The following is an 18,168-nucleotide window of genomic DNA, read 5'->3' on the forward strand; positions in this document are numbered from 1 at the left end:
GTTCTCCTATGTTCAACTTAGTCTCTATTTTCCCTTGGTTTTGAAAATAAAGGGGTCAATTAGAAACTCTAGAAAATTTTATGGTTTAAAATAGGTTTTTAAAAACATTAAAATTTAGGTAACTTAGGAATGCTTTTATTTTTGGTTCCTTTTTATAAATATCTGGAGTATAATTTCACATCCAAAACAAATTTTATCAACATAATCTGAAATTATGTTGATTGTTAATCTGAAATTCATCTTTTAAAAAAATAGTGTCTTAAACCAACAAGCCTTAGTGTAGATCACTACTTTAGTAATGGTCACGTAGTTTTCTGGTATATATATATAAACAAGAAATGTTAACACACACACATACTTCAAAGGGCTTAATTATGACCTCTTATTTCAAGTTACATAGTCTAAAAGACAAATGAATTCAGAATGTTTTAATAAGGTAATTACTTATTTTGTCATAATGCACACTACCAGTATATTAATAAATCGTAAATACTAATTATACTCTTCACTCAAATAAGAAAATCACATGTTAATCTCCAGATGTATTTTAGAGTTTGAAAAAAGATTTGGGTTCCATTTGGTAATGGAAATCTACTCAAAAACAACTTTACATTGCAAAAGATATTAGCACAGTCATACGTCATACCAATTGTCATTTCTCAGAGTTCCCCACTGCAAAATAGCAGTGGTTTGTAGTGAGCCTTTAGCTTAAGTAGTTGTTTTCTAAGCTAGCTGGTAGACAGACTTCAAAACAACGCCAAGAAAAATATTATATCCCCAATAGCACGTATGAGCAAATCTGCTTTATGTTTATCTGACAGGCTGTCTGTTGGTTTCATTAACATTTTAAATGTATTTTACTTTTGTTGCAGACTCAATTTGATTCCTTATAAAAGTAAATTGTAAAAATGATGACACTGATTATGCTATTCAATCAAAGAAAGGAGGCCTTAGAATTAGGGACAAAGAGAAACAGACATTAAAACTATCAGTTAAAATGCAGCTCAAAAAAGAGGAAGGAAAGGACAGATAAAGGAGAGAAAGAAAAGAGATGGCTGTGTAAGATTTGCCACTCTGAAGAGAGCAAAGACAACCATGTTAACTAAAGAAGGTAAACAGAAAACTGTACACTCCTTAGACAAAGCCACTGTTAATGAAGTAAGAATACTTACCTAATTTATTAACTGAAAACAGGGCTGGAGATCAAAAGTATAAAAATGGCCAGCCACAACCTGGATTTAGATATATAAATAGCAATACAACTATGTAGAAACTTTATCACAGTTGTATTACTACTACTTGGGAGTCTTTATTTTCCTTTTCTCACTTGTTCTGTTCAATATAATGAAGTCAACTAATTTATTTTGTTTTAAAATTAATAAATAGTTCTAAATAAAGTTGTATTAATGAAGTAGAACCAAGAATGAAATTGGACCACTTTCTTACACTACACATAAAAATGAACCCAAAATGGATTAAAGACCTAAATGTGAGACATGAAACCATCAAACTCCTGGAAGAAAACATAGGCAGTAATTTATTTGACATCAACCATCAAAACATTTTTCTAGATAATGTAAAACCTGGACAAACCAGTGTTTTTCATTGCCACCCCTTTAAAAAGCGTAATATAGTATTAGCTATACTAAGACTCTAGACCAATGAGGCATGAATTAACCCTAAAGCTCCAGTCCCCAAATTAAATGACTCTATGATTCTCTAGAAATGAGGAACCACTGTTGCCATTAGTAGCAAAGGAACAACATTAAAAACAAATAGAACACAACTTTCAAAGGTAGAATATAAAATGCTAATCCCTTAAATGTGGAAGAAACATTGAGTTTTAAATAATGCAGTATGATCGAAAAACAACATAAAATATTAACTTACAGATTTATATTTCATATTGTTCCACTGGCAGATATCCTTATTCTTCAAAGTACAAGGAGCTGCTACTTGTGACTGAGCCCAGCATTTCAAAATTGGCAATTCTGAGAAAAAGTGGTAGATCATCATATCAGAAAACCTGTATCTGGACTAGATGCTGGGTGAGTCTTTCATGTTGAGATATAAGTAATCACTTTGCTACACAATGTACGTGACCTGAATCCATCCATCACGTTCTGTTTTATTTCAGCAGCCTGTTATAAGTGGATGCCTAAGAAATTACAAACTACCAAGATTGTGCAGAAGTTAAGCATGACATCTTAACAAATCCCATTTAGTAGGAGCTACTTTTTAAAAATGTTAACTTAAACTTTTTTTAAAGTTTAACATATATTCAGAAAAATGAACATATCCTAAGCACACAAATAAAAAATTTCCAGACTAAACAGACCCATATAAAGAACATTCAGACCAAAACAAATAAACAATATCAGAACCCCAGAGGCTCTCTCAAGAGAGAACACTTTTTTTTTTAAAGATTTTATTTATTTATTCATGAGACACAGAGAGAGGCAAAGACATAGGCAGAGGGAGAAGCAGGCTCCACGCAGGGAGCCTGATGTAGGACTCGATCCCAGGACCCCAGGGATCACACCCTGAGCGGAAGGCAGATGCTCAATCTGCTGAGACACCCAGGCGTCCCAAGAAGGCACTTTTTCAAACTTTAAAGTAATTAAAAGAAAGAAAACTAGGTTGGATGAACGAATCTAACAAAATTGAACATTTTACATTTTTTCATCATGAAATGTATGATGGCAGCAAAGTATGATTAAAAACTTCCTATCTCCCAGTCTTTAATGCTACTGATTTGTGAATATTCTAATCAACCCAAATTTGGAGATACAAAGAACCGAAATCTGAAAGGGGCTTCTTAAAGTCTTGATTCCAGGAGGAGTGAAAATGGGGAAGCATAGTTGTTTTTTTTTTTTTAATTTACTCAAATGCACACATAAAAACAGAACAATTACACCTGAAACCAAAAACTCATGGCCAACATTTATAACCAAATTAGGTGTTAAAGTATCCCCTCAGGGCAGCCCCGGTGGCACAGCGGTTTAGCACCACCTTCAGCCCAGGGTGTGATCCTGGAGACCCAGGATCCAGTCCCACATCGGGCTCCCTGTGTGGAGCCTGCTTCTCCCTCTGCCTGTGTCTCTGCTTCTCTCTCTCTCTCTTTCTCTCTGTCATGAATAAATAAATAAAATATTTTTAAAAAAGATAAGGGATCCCTGGGTGGCACAGCGGTTTAGCGCCTGCCTTTGGCCCAGGGCGCGATCCTGGAGACCGGGGATCGAATCCCACATCAGGCTCCCGGTGCATAGAGCCTGCTTCTCCCTCTGCCTATGTCTCTGCCTCTCTCTCTCTCTCTCAATCCCTCTCTGTGTGACTATCATAAATTAATTAATTAATTAATTAAAATAAAATAAAATAAAATAAAATAAATAAAATATCCCCTCAAACACAAAAATCTATGCAAGTGGAGACAAAAGCATCATCAGCTGCAAGTCCTGCAATTCAGCATGAAGAGAAAAAGCAGCACAGGGGCAGAGGATCAATGGTCAAACAAAAAGAAACACACCATTGTATGTGTGGTCATAAAAGAACACAGCACCACCTAGTTTTGTCAAAAAGATCAAAGCTGAATCCGATCACACCTCTGGAGCCAGCAGCCAATTTCCAGGAAATATAGATGAACAGCACAAGTACAATCACCAAAACTCGAACTATGAGAAACTAGATAGGTCAAATGACCCAGGTTTCTAGACAGGTGAATTTAAAAAAACAAAGGGTAAGAGGAGGAAACCTATAAATTAACAAACAATGGAAATACACTTCTTTAAATGGGGAAGACGAAGCTTTACTAAGAATGCCCACTTGGGTGAAAAAAGTATAAAGAAACATAAATAAGTGATTAAAAGTCAGGATGTGGGTTAGTCTTAAAGAAAAGGAAGAGGTTATGATTTAGACAGGACACACAGAACTGCAACTAGGGTGAATGGCAAAGTTCTATTTCTTTACCTGGGTGGGAGTTACAAGGGTATTTACCTTATGATAATTTACTAAACTATATGTGAAGTTTTTTCTTTATCTATGGTTTATTTTACAATCAAAAAGTTAAAAAAGAAAGAAAAAAGAAACTTGCATTTGTCATCCCTGTCCTGGACTTCAGACTTGCCACCATACCTATATTTTTATTTTCAACTCTCAGAAAAGACTTGCAACCCTCACCTTGGTCACAATACATCAATAAATCAGGGTTATTGACCACAATAAAGGTTTCCCCATCTTTACTATGTGGCCGATGATAGCGGTAGTGCACAGGCAAAAAAGCTTGGAAACAGTCAATGCACTGTGAATCTTGTCTGGCGTAAATTAGAACTTCAGATTCCTTGGACAAATAATTGGGAGCTTCTATATTAAAATCTTCCGAAACCATCACAGCCTGTCAAAAAGAAAAGAGATATTAATCCAGAAGAAGAAATGAATGGGGAAGATTAATAAATAAAAGAAGACTGCTATACAAATGAACAGAAATGTCAAATTGACTATCCTCACAAATAATTTGTTTCATTCTATCCTCAATTTTAAATAGAAAACACAAGATGTGATCTGTGTTTATTAAAAGTTTGTTTACTGGGATCCCTGGGTGGCGCAGCAGTTTGGCGCCTGCCTTTGGCCCAGGGCGCGATCCTGGAGACCCGGGATCGAATCCCACATCGGGCTCCCTGCATGGAGCCTGCTTCTCCCTCTGCCTGTGTCTCTGCCTCTCTCTCTCTCTCTCTGTGACTATCATAAATAAATAAAAATTTTAAAAACAAATAAAAAATTTAAAAATTTAAAAAATAAATAAAAGTTTGTTTACTAAAAGTAAACTGAGAAAATCGTACTCTAGAGTATGAAATTTCTCCATAACAAAAATTATGTATTTGTAATATTCTTATCAATTTTTGTTTAGGTAACAAAACAGGTACTATGAAAAGAAATTCTGTGAATATAGAGCATTATTTAATAAATATGAAAACTATGACAAAAACAGTTAACCTAGTATTAGTTTGCAATGATTGGTATCATTCTGGTAATTTCCTGTTCTTCAGAGAAGCAGGCAAGATGGCAGTGAGTAAGACAGAGCACTGTGGTCAGGAAGTCAAAGCAAAGGTCAGCACTCTTCCTCTATTAGGTATAAAAAGTTTATAGAAAAATAGTAAATGGTTCTTTGCAAAATTAATATGGTCAAAGACCATTTTAAAATAGGTATTCTATGGGGTGCCTGGGTGGCTCAGTTGGTTGGTTAAGCATCTGCCTTCGTTTTTTTTTGTTTGTTTGTTTTGTTTTGTTTTTTAAAGATTTTATATATTTATTCATGATAGACATAGGGGGAGAGAGAGGCAGAGACACAGGCAGAGGGAAAAGCCGGCTCCATGCAGGGAGCCTGATGTGGGACTTGATGCTGGAACTCCAGGATCGCACCCTGGGCCAAAGGCAGGTGCTGAACCGCTGAGCCACCCAAGGATCCCCAAGCATCTGCCTTTGGCTTAGGTCATGATCCCAGGGTCCTGGGATTCAACCTCACATGGGGTTCCCTGCTCAGTGGGGAGCCTGCTTCCCCATCTCCCCTCTCCTCTGCCACTCTCTCTCAATAAAAATAAATAAAATAAATACAACAAATAAAATAAAATAAAAAAGGTATTCTACAGGCACCTGGGTAGCTCAGTTGGTTAAGTAACTAGCTGCTTTTGGCTCAAAGTCATGATCCCAAAGTCCTGGGATTGAGCCCTGTGTTGGGCTCCTTGCTCAACAGGGAGTCTGCTTCTCCTTCTCCCTCTGTCCCTCCCTGCTGCTTGCTTTTGCTCATGCATGCTCTCTCTCAAATGAATAAAAAAATCTTTTTTAAAAAATGGGTATTCTACACTAAAAGTAAAAAATGCATATACAGCAGAAATTAGTCCTAAATTATAATGTGTGTATATATTATATTTATATATCATTCACACATATTTATGTATAAACACACAGACACAGGCACACTTATATGTATTTACACACACATATATAGGCACTATATCATCTATGAGTGTGTGTACGTGTGTGTGTACAGAGGTATAAATATACAATCTGTCTCTAGATTCTCTATGTGAAACCCGACATATCTCCAAGAAAAAATAAGAATTAACTTCTTCCCATAAGGCCAAACATTTCAATTCTCCTGTGATACCAAGTGATGTATTTTTTCACATGTTTTTCCTTCTCTATTAATCAAAGGAATAAAAATATTCATTGGCAAGGGCCATAAAAAATTCATTGGCAAAGGCCAAGGAGTTATATAACCTTATGAGTCATAATAAACTAAAGGTGATCAAATTAAACCACTGTCCCAATGAGGGCATTGTTTAAGGATCCAGTCACTGCTAGAATACTGTCAATGACTAAGAGGGAGGTTATTACTTTGAGTCATATCATTTTATCTACTGTTAAAAGGTTATTCCTTTTTCCTTTATTTAAGATTTATTTATCTGAGAGAAAGAACAAGAATGGTGGGGGAGGGGCAGAGGGAAAGGAATAAAGTCCCAAACATTCCTGGTGCTGAATATAATCCCACATCCTGGAGCTTATAACCTAAGTGGACACCAAGAGTCAAAGGCTCAACCAAATGCACCACCCAGGCATTCCCCTATTCCTTTTTTATAAGTAGAAATCTAATGTTCTGGCCTACAATATTCATAACTGTCCTTATTTACAGTATCTACAATAAATCTGTTCCTTCTTTCACTAAGGGACACTCAAACATCTCCACTAAATTTTCTTGCCCTTAGAGAAATAGTCCTGGTTCTCTTGGGGTTTTTGTGTTTGTGTGTGTGTGTGTGTGTGTGTGTGTGTGTGTGTGTGTATATATATATATATATAGTATATTTTTTATATTTGAATTATTGGGAGTTCGATTTTGTATATATTATATTTTTATATTATTGGAGTTCGATTTGCCAACGTATAGTGTAACACCCAGTGCTCATCCCTGTCTCTTGGGTTTCTTATGACATAGTTTCCAAATCATTTATCATATTAGTTACATTTGGAAACACTCAAGGAACACAGTAGTAATATTCTTCTTTTTTTTTTTTAATTTTTTTTTTAAAAGATTTTATTTATTTATTTATGAGAGAGACAGAGAGAGAGGCAGAGACACAGGCAGAGGGAGAAGCAGGCTCCATGCAGGGAGCCCGACGTGGGACTCGATCCCGGGTCTCCAGGATCACACCCCACGCTGCAGGCGGCGCTAAACCACTGCACCACTTCTTTAGCCAAAAATTGCATTAGCTTTTTAGCAGTCTTTTTTTTAAAGCTTTTTAGCAGTCTTATTTCTATGAGATATTTATCTATATATAGAAGATAAATATATATACTTTTTAAAAAATATTTTATTTATTTATTCATGAGAGACACAGAGAGAGAGAGAGAGAGAGGGAGACAGAGACAGAGACATAGGGAGAAGCAGGCTCTATGCAGGGAGCCCAACGTGGGACTCGATCCCATGTCTCCAGGATCACTCCCCGGGCTGAAGGCGGCGCTAGACTGCTGAGCCACTGGGGCTGCCCCAATATATATACTTTTTTAAAAATTAAGACTTAGGGCAGCCCCGGTGGCTTAGCAGTTTAGTGCCACCTTCAGCCCAGGGCGTGGTCCTGGGGACCCGAGATCGAGTTCCACATCGGGCTCCCTGGATGGGGCCTGCTTCACCCTCTGCCTGTGTCTTTGCCTCTCTATCTGTGTCTTTCATAAATAAATAAATAAAATCTTAAAAAAAAAAATTACACGTAAATTAAAGAAAACAAACAGCCCAAATTTTTCTAAATCTTGCGAACATCTAATTTTCTACCTTATGTATATATGACTTGATAATAATAAAGATATCTTTCTTTGAGTACTTCTTATATTGATAAGTATTTCATTAAATGGTTTATATACATTATATACATTATCTCTTTTCACAAGGACCCCATTTGGTAGGAACTATTAGCCCTATTATATAAATGAGCAAACAAAGTATCAGAGTAAACAATCTAGTAAGTAGAGGAGCCAAAATTCAAAGCCAGGTCAAATGGACTCCCTTATTCAACTAGGTTAAACAAAACAAAATAGCCTAGTTTGGCTACAGGCATACCTTAGAGATATTATGGGTTTGGTTCTAGACCACCAAAATAAAGTGAGGCAGATGAATCTTTTGGCTTCCCAATACAAATAAAAGTTACATTTATACTATATTGTAGTCTATTAACTGTGCATTATGTCAAAAAAACAAACAAACAATGCACATACCTTAACTTAAAGATAGTTAAATATCTTTAAGAAATTCTAACTAGGATCTAAACTTTCAGTAAGTTATAATCACTGATCACAAATCACCATAACCGGGGCAGCCCTGATGGCGCAGCGATTTGGTGCTACCTGCAGCCTGGAGTGTGATCCTGGAGACCTGGGATCAAGTCCCACATCGGGCTTCCTGCATGGAGCCTGCTTCTCCCTCTCCCTCTGCCTGTGTCTCTGCCTCTCTCTCTGTGTCTATGAATAAATAAATAAAATCTTAAAAAAAAAATCACCATAACCAATATAATAATGGAAAAGTTTGAAGCATTCCAACTGTTACCAAAATGTGACAGTGGGACATAAAGTGAGCAAATGCTGTTGGAAAACTGACATTGATAGGTTTGCTCAATCACAGTTGGCCACAAATCTTCAATTTGTAAAAAACAAAAAACAAAACCTCCCCCCACCATATCTGCAAAGTGTAATAAAGTGAAGCACAATTAAGGGAGATATGCCTGTAGCTAAAATTAAGCATAATAAGTAGAAATGGCATAATGTATATTCCTGATTGTGGTATTTAGAATTTATGATGGTACTATGATCTTCAATTTCTCTAAATATTGAGGTTTTTTATTTTTTACTTATTGTTTATTTTTTCCATAGAAATAAACATATGGTAACTTCCCAGAAATGGAGAATTTTTTAATGTGAATTGAAACTGGGATATAGGGGATCCCTGGGTGGCTCAGCGGTTTGGCGCCTGGTTTCAGCCCAGGGCATAGTCCAGGAGATTGAGTTCCACTTTGGGCTCCCAGCATGGAACCTGCTTCTCTCTCTGCCTGTGTCTCTGCCTCTCTCTCTCCCTCTCTGTCTTACATGAATAAATAAAACCTTTAAAAAAAAAAAAGGAAACTGGGATATAATGAAAATTAGGCAGACAGAAAGAGTAATTTGGCCTTCAGAGAGGGCTATGCTGGTCAATGAATTATTTGGTGATGGTTCAAATACACTGGGCATCTAAACCTCAAAAATCAGCCCTATATGGGTTTCTTTGCAAGTACTAAAAATATTCTAGAATTAAATAGTTGTGATTGTTGTACAATTTTATGAATATACTGAAAACAACTACATTAGGGGCACCTGGGTGGCTCAGTTGGTTAAGTGCCTGACTCTTGATTTTGGCTCAGATCATGATCTCAGAGTCGTGAGCCCGAGTTGGGCTCTGTACTGGGTATGGGAGCAGGGTGCTTAAGATTCTCTCTCTCGGGCAGCCCCGGTGTCTCAGTGGTTTAGCACCACCTTCGGCCCAGGGTGTGATCCTGAAGACCCTGGATTGAGTCCCAGGTCGGGCTCCCTGCATAGAGCCTGCTTCTCCCTCTGCCTGTGTCTCTACCTCTCTCTCTCTTTCTCTCTCTCTTTCTCTCTCTCGTTCTGTGTCTCTCATGAATAAATTCTTAAAAAAAAAAAAAATTAAAAAAAACAAAGATTCTCTCTCCCTCTGTCCCTCCCCTTCCCCATCTCTAAAAAAAAACACCTACTAAATTGTACATTTCATAAGGGTGAATTTCATGTATGTGACTCGTATCTCATTTTTTAGAATGAGAATCATTTTTTTTACGTGAACTTCAACAAAGACTCAAATCCATTTTAAACAAAGATCAATTAAGAACCCGCACAAGCTAATCCACAAACAATTTGAGTTTTGACTATGAGTTTCTTAAAACCTAGCTACAACAGGAAAAGGGAAAAATTGTACAAGTACGTACATCATTGATATGTGATCAAAAACTCAGAGAGCTGGTGTGTATGTCATTTAGATTTAAAACAACAGAAAAAGGGACACCAGGATGTCTCAAATATCTTACTCTTGATTTAGCTCAGGTCTTGATCTCAGGGTGTTGATATAAAGCCTTGTGGTGGGCTCTGCACTAGGTGTGGAGCCGCTTAAGATTCTCCTCTCTCCCTCTGCCTTCCACACCCAGTCATCTGCACACGTGTTCTAACTAAACTAAACTAAACTAAAATAAATAAATAAATAAATAAATAAATAAATAAATAAATAAAGTAACAGAAAAATATTTTTGGACATCATACTCTGACAATTGAAGGTAAACTGGACAATGTCTGGATGCCAGTAGATTTCCTAAATATATGCCAAAACCACCAGTGCAAGGTTCATGTGTATTGTAGCAAATGGCAGGATTTTCTTCTTTTTTATAGGTGAATAACGTCCCATTATATATATTCACGTACATATTTTCTTATCCACTTATCTGTTGATGGACACTTAGGTTGCTTCCATAGTTTGTCTATTGTGAATAATGCTGCGAGGAACATAGGGGTAGAGATTTCTCTTCAAGATCATTCAATCACAGGTGTAGTAGGCCATTTGAAGTTGTCCCACAACTATTACTTCATTCACTTTTTATGTTACTATTTTTTTGTTTTAGGTAGTTTCTATTGCTGTGTCTTCAAGTCTATTAATCTTTTCTTCTACAATGTTTGAGATGCCATTAATTTTATCCAGAATATTTTCTCTCTCATATACTATAGTCTTAAACTTCACAAGTTTAATGGTATCCTTTATCTTCCACATCTATACTTAATTTTTTGAACATATGGAATACAGTTATAATAACTGTTTTCATGGCTTGTCTGAACATCTGGGTCAGTTCTGGATTGGTTTTGATTGGTTCATTTATCTCCTCTTTACAGGCCAGATTTTCCCCCATCTTTGCATCTAATTTTTTGTTACAATCAAAAAATTGTGATCTTGATCTTGTTGGGGGCTGGATATTTCTACATTCCTATAAGTAGTCTTGATCTTTGCTTGTATGCAGTAAATTTATACTTGCAAACAGCCTGATTTTTTGAAGATCGTGCTTTTACGATTTATCAAACAGGACTGCCATGATCTTCAGCCTAGGGCCAGTACCATTCACTACTGAGTAAAAGTTCTTCTGTTTACCTAATGCCCAAAGAATTATGAGGCTTTTCTTAGCATGACTGCTGGGAACAGACACTACCACCGGCCCCATGTGACTGTCAGACACTGTAACCTCTAATTCTTTCTATTTTTTTTTAAAGATTTTATTTTATTATTTGACACAGAAAGAGAGAGAGAGAGAGAGACAGAGACAGAGACAGAGACAGAGGCAGAGGGAGAAGCAGGCTCCATGCAGGGAGCCTGACATGGGACTCAATCCCGGGTCTCCAGGATCGCACCCTGGGCTAAACCACTGAGTCACCTGGGCTGCCCAGCCTCTAATTTTTTCATATGTTTTTTTCCCCAGCAACAAGTACTTTCTTCACATACATGCACTAATCAATACTCGACTATGTACTTGAGGGGAACCTTTTATGGATCTCTGGAGTTGTCTCTGTACAATTTTCTTCTCTTTACTACACTGCCTTGTGAATTCTAGTGGCCTTGGTCTCCCCAGAATTTCACCTTCATCTTCTCAACTCAGGAAGGTCACCAGGCTCTGCTTGGGTTCCTGTTCCCTGTACTACAGCCTGACACTCTCCAAAGCAATAAGCTGAGACAGTCATAGAGCTCACCTTATTTATTTCCCATTTATTCCAGATATCACTGCCCTCACTGCCTGATATTCAATTATTTTTTTCCATTATTTCATATATTTTGTCTATTTCTTGGTTGTTACAAATGGGATAGTAAATCTGGTCCCTGTCTTCCAACGTGGTCAGGGTATAAGTCCTAATACTACCTATTTTAATTGAGTAAAACAGGATTTCAAAAACATAGCATTTCCATTTTGACTTATAGAACACCAATTTCATATGCTTCAATCTAATATTATGCTGTTTTCAAAGAACGTGAGAGATTTTGAATACAAATATCAAATAGCCCTACCTAAAAATGCAAGGAGATTCATTTGAAGTACCTTACTCATGGTACCTCTGTTTAAGGCTTGTCTTTATTTACAAATTGCTCACAAACCATCACAAACTCCTTACAAAACATTTTATTGCTACCATCACTCCTTTAATTTGAATCCAGTGTTCTATTTGCTGTAGTCAAAAATTTTATCTCATGGAATATTCAAGATCTCAATCTAAATTATAAGTACCAATCATTCCTTACATATACATTTCCTTCTATCCAGTCATACCCATCATTTAATACCACTTGTTGAGACAAAGTTTCTCTGCACAAAGAATTGGACCACGGTCTCAACTCAGCTAGACAGAAATAGCACCGCAAATATCAAGAAATCAAATTCCGATTATCTGTGTATCACAAATGAGACATCAATTTGAAATGAAAAAAGTTAATTCACTTAAGAGGCTTATAATTACAATTAGAAAATTAGGAAATAGATAAAAGCTTGTCAATCAATCCAGAGTGGCATTCTTTGCCCGCCCAGTTTTCTTGTTACAATTAATCTGTACATACCTCAATCTCATCCTACCAAAAGAGTAGGCATGTGATCTCTTTTTGGGTACTCCTATGCCAAAAAATTCCTTTTATTAAATATATATTTGAATTTACAAAACAAAAAATATTTTATTTATTTATTCCTGAGAGACACAGAGAGAGAGGCAGAGACATAGGCAAAGGGAAAAGCAGGCTCCCTGTAGGGAGCCCGATGCAGGACTCCATCCTGGAACTCCAGGATCACGCCCTGAGCTGAAAGCAGACGTTCAACTCCTGAGGCATCTAGGCGTCCCAAAATTCCATTTTCTTAAAACATGGTAGGCAATTTTATCAAAGTTTAAATATGATTCCAATCCATGTCATTCTAGGCAAGAACCGCATTTAAATTTAAAACCTATTATTTGAAATTTTAAAAGCCTCATTCAGAATTTATGACTCAGTGAAGGAAAGAAACATATGAGGAAAAAACCAAAGAGGTCTTTCGACATGTGTACATGTACTGGGACTGCCATATGTGAACATATTTATGTAAACTGCTATATATGTGCAAAAAAATTGAACACAGGAAGAAACTAATAAGTAATTAATTAATTAAAACAGGTGAAGAAATTGACCTAAACCACAATTAGAAATAAACTGATATCATAAATGACTCCAAGTATATTTTGCCTCTTTTATATTTATATATAGGTTATAATCTTACGAACAAAGATGATGTTTCCCAAAATTTAATAGGAATCATCTGAGTTGTTAAAAACAGACTTTTAGGTCCAATCTAGACCTGCTGAAGTAAGCTCTCCCAGGAAGACATAATCTGCACACAAAGTGGCCCAAAGTGATTCTTGCCAAAAGGCAAAGAACCCTATAACTAAGGGATAAAATTGATTTCTGGGAAGAGCAACAACTTTGCAATTAGACAAAACTAGATTTATCTCTTGGCTCTTCCATTTACCTATGTGATCCTGGATAAGTTATCTGGCCTCTCTGTGCCTCAGTTTCCTTATCTATAAAATGGAGAAGTAATACTTCTAGGGTTGTTATGAAGATTGATCTATGCAAAGGGTATGGGACCTAATCTTTCTCTAAGGCTTAATCTTATCTTGCTTCATTAAAAAAAAAAAAAAGATATTTGGCATACAGATATCCGATAAATATCAGCCTCCTTTCTTCCCACAGCCAAATTATATAGATATTAGTGTATATGTCACTCTAACAATACTGTTAAATGCTGCTGAAACAGTATTTATTAATCATAAATCTTCTCAAAGACATATAATTTTCTTAGTCACAAAACTAGGAACCATTCTAACAAAAAGCATTTAACTAGCTCAGTTTAGTCGGCTTATTACTAACAAGTCTGACACATATCAATCACTTTTTAAAGAATACAGCCATCCTACCTAAAAAAAAGTTACTTTATACACTTTAACAAAATTAATAAACAGTAAAATGCTGTCCTATTATTTTTCCTTAATCCAAATTATAGCATTCTTTTTTTTTTAATTTTTATTTATTTATGATAGTCACACACAGAGAGAGAGAGAGAGAGAGGCAGAGACACAGGCAGAGGGAGAAGCAGGCTCCATGCACCGGGAGCCCGACATGGGATTCGATCCCCGGTCTCCAGGATCACGCCCTGGGCCAAAGGCAGGCGCCAAACCGCTGTGCCACCCAGGGATCCTCAAATTATAGCATTCTTAAAATAATTTCTCTCTCAAAAAAAAAAAATCCTCTAATAGTTGTACCTCTGTTATGTTGCTCTCTTGTAATGAAGCCAATTCATACGGATCCACAAGAAGTCCTGTCGGGATGTACTGTTTAATTAAGAGTCGGCAGGTCTGTAAGTCCTCAATGCTCTCTCCAAATTTCACTTTTATTAAAAGGTCTCTGTAAGACAAGTATGTTTAAAATATATATTTTCAATTATTTTTTTCATTCAATTATTAAAAGACACAGCATAACATTACATCCAAATTAGTGCAAACATGATATTTCAAATTCAAAATCTATTTTGCTTAATGTTCACTTAAAAAAAATAAAAATAAATTAAAAAATAAAAATAAAAAAAACAAAACAAAACAAAATCTATTTTGCAAAATGTTATAAAGCCAAATGAAATATTTATATCAGAACCACTCATTAGATCTTTTGTAAATTCTTGTCAAGAGTCACAGTATAGTATTAGTGTGAAAACAGATAATCATCAACAGAAAGAGAGTTCAAAGACAAACACATACACATACATATGGCAATAAAGATACCCACATGATTTGATGGAGAAAGGAGCATCTTTTCAACCAAATGGTACTGAAATAACTAGATATCTATTTGGAAGAAAAATGAACCTCTTTTTTTAAAAGATTTTATTTATTTATTCATGAGACATGGCCGGGGGGGCAGAGACACAGGCAGAGGGAGAAGCAGGCTTCATGCACGTAGCCCGACATGGGGCTAGATCCTGGGTCTCCAGGATCAAGCCCTGGGCTGAAGGCAGCACTAAACTGCTGAGCCACCCAGGCTGCCCGGAAGAAAATGAACCTTGACCTCAACTTCATACCATAGACAAGTATTAATTTGAAATAGATTATAAACTTAAATGTATAATTGTCCCAGCTTTCTGTCTGAAGGCACACCATATGCAGGGAAGGAAATCCAGAGCACCACATGGTGGTTTTGCTTAATTATAACACAGAGACAGAAGTTAAGGGAGTCTTGAAGTAGCTGGAAGTCAAGGTGCTAAATTCCAGAGAAGAGGAAATCTGTTTTGCATTCCCCTTGAGTTTTTGTTGAATACTAAGAAAAGCATAAGTAAAGTATAACTCCAAAAGATTGGGCAAAGAATGACCAGGGCATAAAAAAATGAGAAATTCTAAAGTTTCACACACTGTCGAGAGAAATTTGCATTCCAACCAACCAAAGTATAGAGACCATAGCTTTTGGTAGACATACCAATAGGACAAGGCCTTAGCAGTTAAATTAACCTTGCAGTAAAGGCCACTTTAACTTTAGATCTATACAAAAAAAAAAAAAAGTTAAAAGGATCAAACCGATAAACAAGTAACTGCTAACAGAAAAAATAAGCCAAAAGATTAAAAAATCCTCATATCTAATCTACACATTCACAATGTTCAGTACCCCATCAAAAGTCACTAAACATGTGAAGTGTCTGGGTGGCTCAGTCGGTTGGGCATCCATCTTGGTTTTGGCTTGAGTCATGATCTTGGGGTCATGAGTCTGAGCTCCGCGTTGAGCTCCACATTCAGCATGGAGTATGCTTGAGATCTTCTCTCCTTCCCTCTCTGTTCCCCACTCAAGCTTGCTCTCTCCCTCTCTCTCTCTAAAATAAATAATTAATAAAATCATTTTTTAAAAAGTCACTAGGGGCACCTGTGTGGATCAATCCATTAAGCATCTGCCTTTGGCTCAGCTCATGATCCCAGGGTCCTGGGTTCCCTACTCAGCATGGAGTCTGCTCTTTTCTCTCCTTATGTCCCTCCTCCCCACTTGTGGTCTCTCTGCCTCTCCCTCAAATAAATAAATACATCTTTAAAAAAATTTTTTTTAATTTTAAAGGTCACTAAAGATGCAAAAAATCAGTGAAATGCCACAAATAACCAAGGAAGAAATCATTCAATAGAAACAGACCTAGAAATGACAGAATTGACAAAATTAGCAAAGGACATTAAATTGAATTATGCCCAACATGTTCAAAGGTTTAAAGATCTACATGAACACTGTGAGGGAAAGAGAAGACATTTTATATGCACAAAGAACTGAATGCAACTTTGAAATGAAAAATACAATTTCAAAATAAAAAAAAAAAAACTATCCAGATATGATTAAAAGCATTTACATACTGCAAAAAAGAAAAAAAAGATCAGTAACTGTGACAAAAGCAACAGAAACTATCCAAATTGAAGAACAGAGAAAAAATTGGGGGAAGAAAATAAAGAAACAGTTTCAGTGACCTTTAAACAATATCAGGTGGTCTAATATATGTATCAAATTAGAGTCCTAGAAAAAGAGAAGAGAATGTAGTAGAAAAAAATATTTAAGACCTAATGGCTGAAAATTTTCTGAATTTCATGAACACAATAAGCCCATAAATCCAAGAAACTCAACAAATCCCAAACAAGATAAACACAAAGAAAACCACAGCAAGATATATCATCCAGCCACTGGGAAAAATATCTTAAAAGCCATCAAAGGACAAACATTATGGAGAATAACAAAGAACAAGCCAGAGGACAATGGGACAACGTATTTAAAGTATTAAACAAGAAAAGGCCATCAATATAGAATTATATCCAAAGTGAAAATCCTTCAAAAATAATGGCAAAATATAGACTTAAACAAATATGAACAAAGAGAATTTGTCACTTCAAGAAATGGTAAAGGAAATTCTTTGGGCAAAAAGAAAATGATATCAGATAGAAACAAGAATCTACAAGAAAGACAGAAGAGCACAAGATAAGTATATGAGTAAATATAAGAACTTTTTATTTATTTTTAAATTGCTTTAAAATTTGATTAATAGAGAAATTGGAACCCTGTGCATTGTTGGTGGAAATGTAAACTGGTACAGCCAGTAAGGAAAACAGGATGATGATTCCACAGGAAATTAACATGGATGAATCTTAACCACCTTACATGAAATGAGCCAGTGACAAATAATGTATTACTCTGCTTATATAAAGTATCGAGAGTAGTCAAATTCATAGAAAGTGAAATGGTAGTTGCCAGGGGCTGGGGAAAGAGGAGAATGGGGGGCTTTAATAGGTAGAGCTTCAATTTTGCAAGATGAGAAGAGTTCTGTGGATAGATGGTGGTGATGGTAACACAATAATGCAAATGTCCTCAATGCCAGTCAAGTATACAATTAAAAATGGTTAAGATGGGGGATGCCTGACTGGCTCAGTTGGTAGAGCATGTACCTCTTGATCTCAGAATCATGAGTTCAAGCCCCATTTTGGGAGAAGAGCCTATTTAAAATAATTGTTTTTAAGTGGCAAATTTTGGGGTACCTAGGTGGCTAGTTGGCTAAGAGTCTGCCTTTGGCTTAGGTCATGGAGTCCAGGTCCTGGGATTGAGTCCCTGGTTGAGCTACACACTCAGCTAGGAGTCTGCTTCTCTCTCTCCCTCTGCCCTTACCCCCACTTGTTTGTGCTCTTGCTCTCTCAAATAAACATCTTTTAAATAAATAAATAAAATAAAAAATGGTAAATTTTACATTATGTATTACCATAATTAAATAATAACAAAAAGATATGACTATTTGAAGCAAAGATAACAGTAGTAGGGTTTATAAGTAAAATATAAAGTTGATATATGTATGGCAACAAAAGCACAAAAGAGAAGGGAGGTATGCCTGGGTGGCTCAGCGGTTGAGTGTCTGCCTTCAGCTCAGGGAGTGATCCCGGGGTGCTGGGATCAAGTCCCATGTTGGGCTTCCTGCATGGAGCCTGCTTCTCCCTCTGCCTGTGTCTCTGCCTCTCTCTTAGAATCTCTCATGAATAGATAAA

The 18,168-nt window shown here is 36.4% G+C and overlaps 1 protein-coding gene across 1 annotated transcript in view; it reads right to left on the reverse strand.

Annotated features, from left to right (window-relative positions):
• Positions 1 to 18,168, reverse strand: part of PIGX (phosphatidylinositol glycan anchor biosynthesis class X) — a 29,958-nt gene that overhangs the window by 1,146 nt on the left and 10,644 nt on the right. Inside the window, exons 5-7 of the mRNA XM_077883768.1 lie at positions 14,392 to 14,533; positions 4,177 to 4,390; positions 1,891 to 1,991 (exon numbers count right to left, since the gene is read on the reverse strand). Coding sequence (XP_077739894.1) covers positions 1,891 to 1,991; positions 4,177 to 4,390; positions 14,392 to 14,533 — 457 coding nt within the window. The remainder of the gene's footprint in view (positions 1 to 1,890; positions 1,992 to 4,176; positions 4,391 to 14,391; positions 14,534 to 18,168) is intronic.

This window comes from Canis aureus, chromosome 35 (assembly GCF_053574225.1).
Source record: "Canis aureus isolate CA01 chromosome 35, VMU_Caureus_v.1.0, whole genome shotgun sequence".
NCBI lineage: Eukaryota > Metazoa > Chordata > Mammalia > Carnivora > Canidae > Canis > Canis aureus.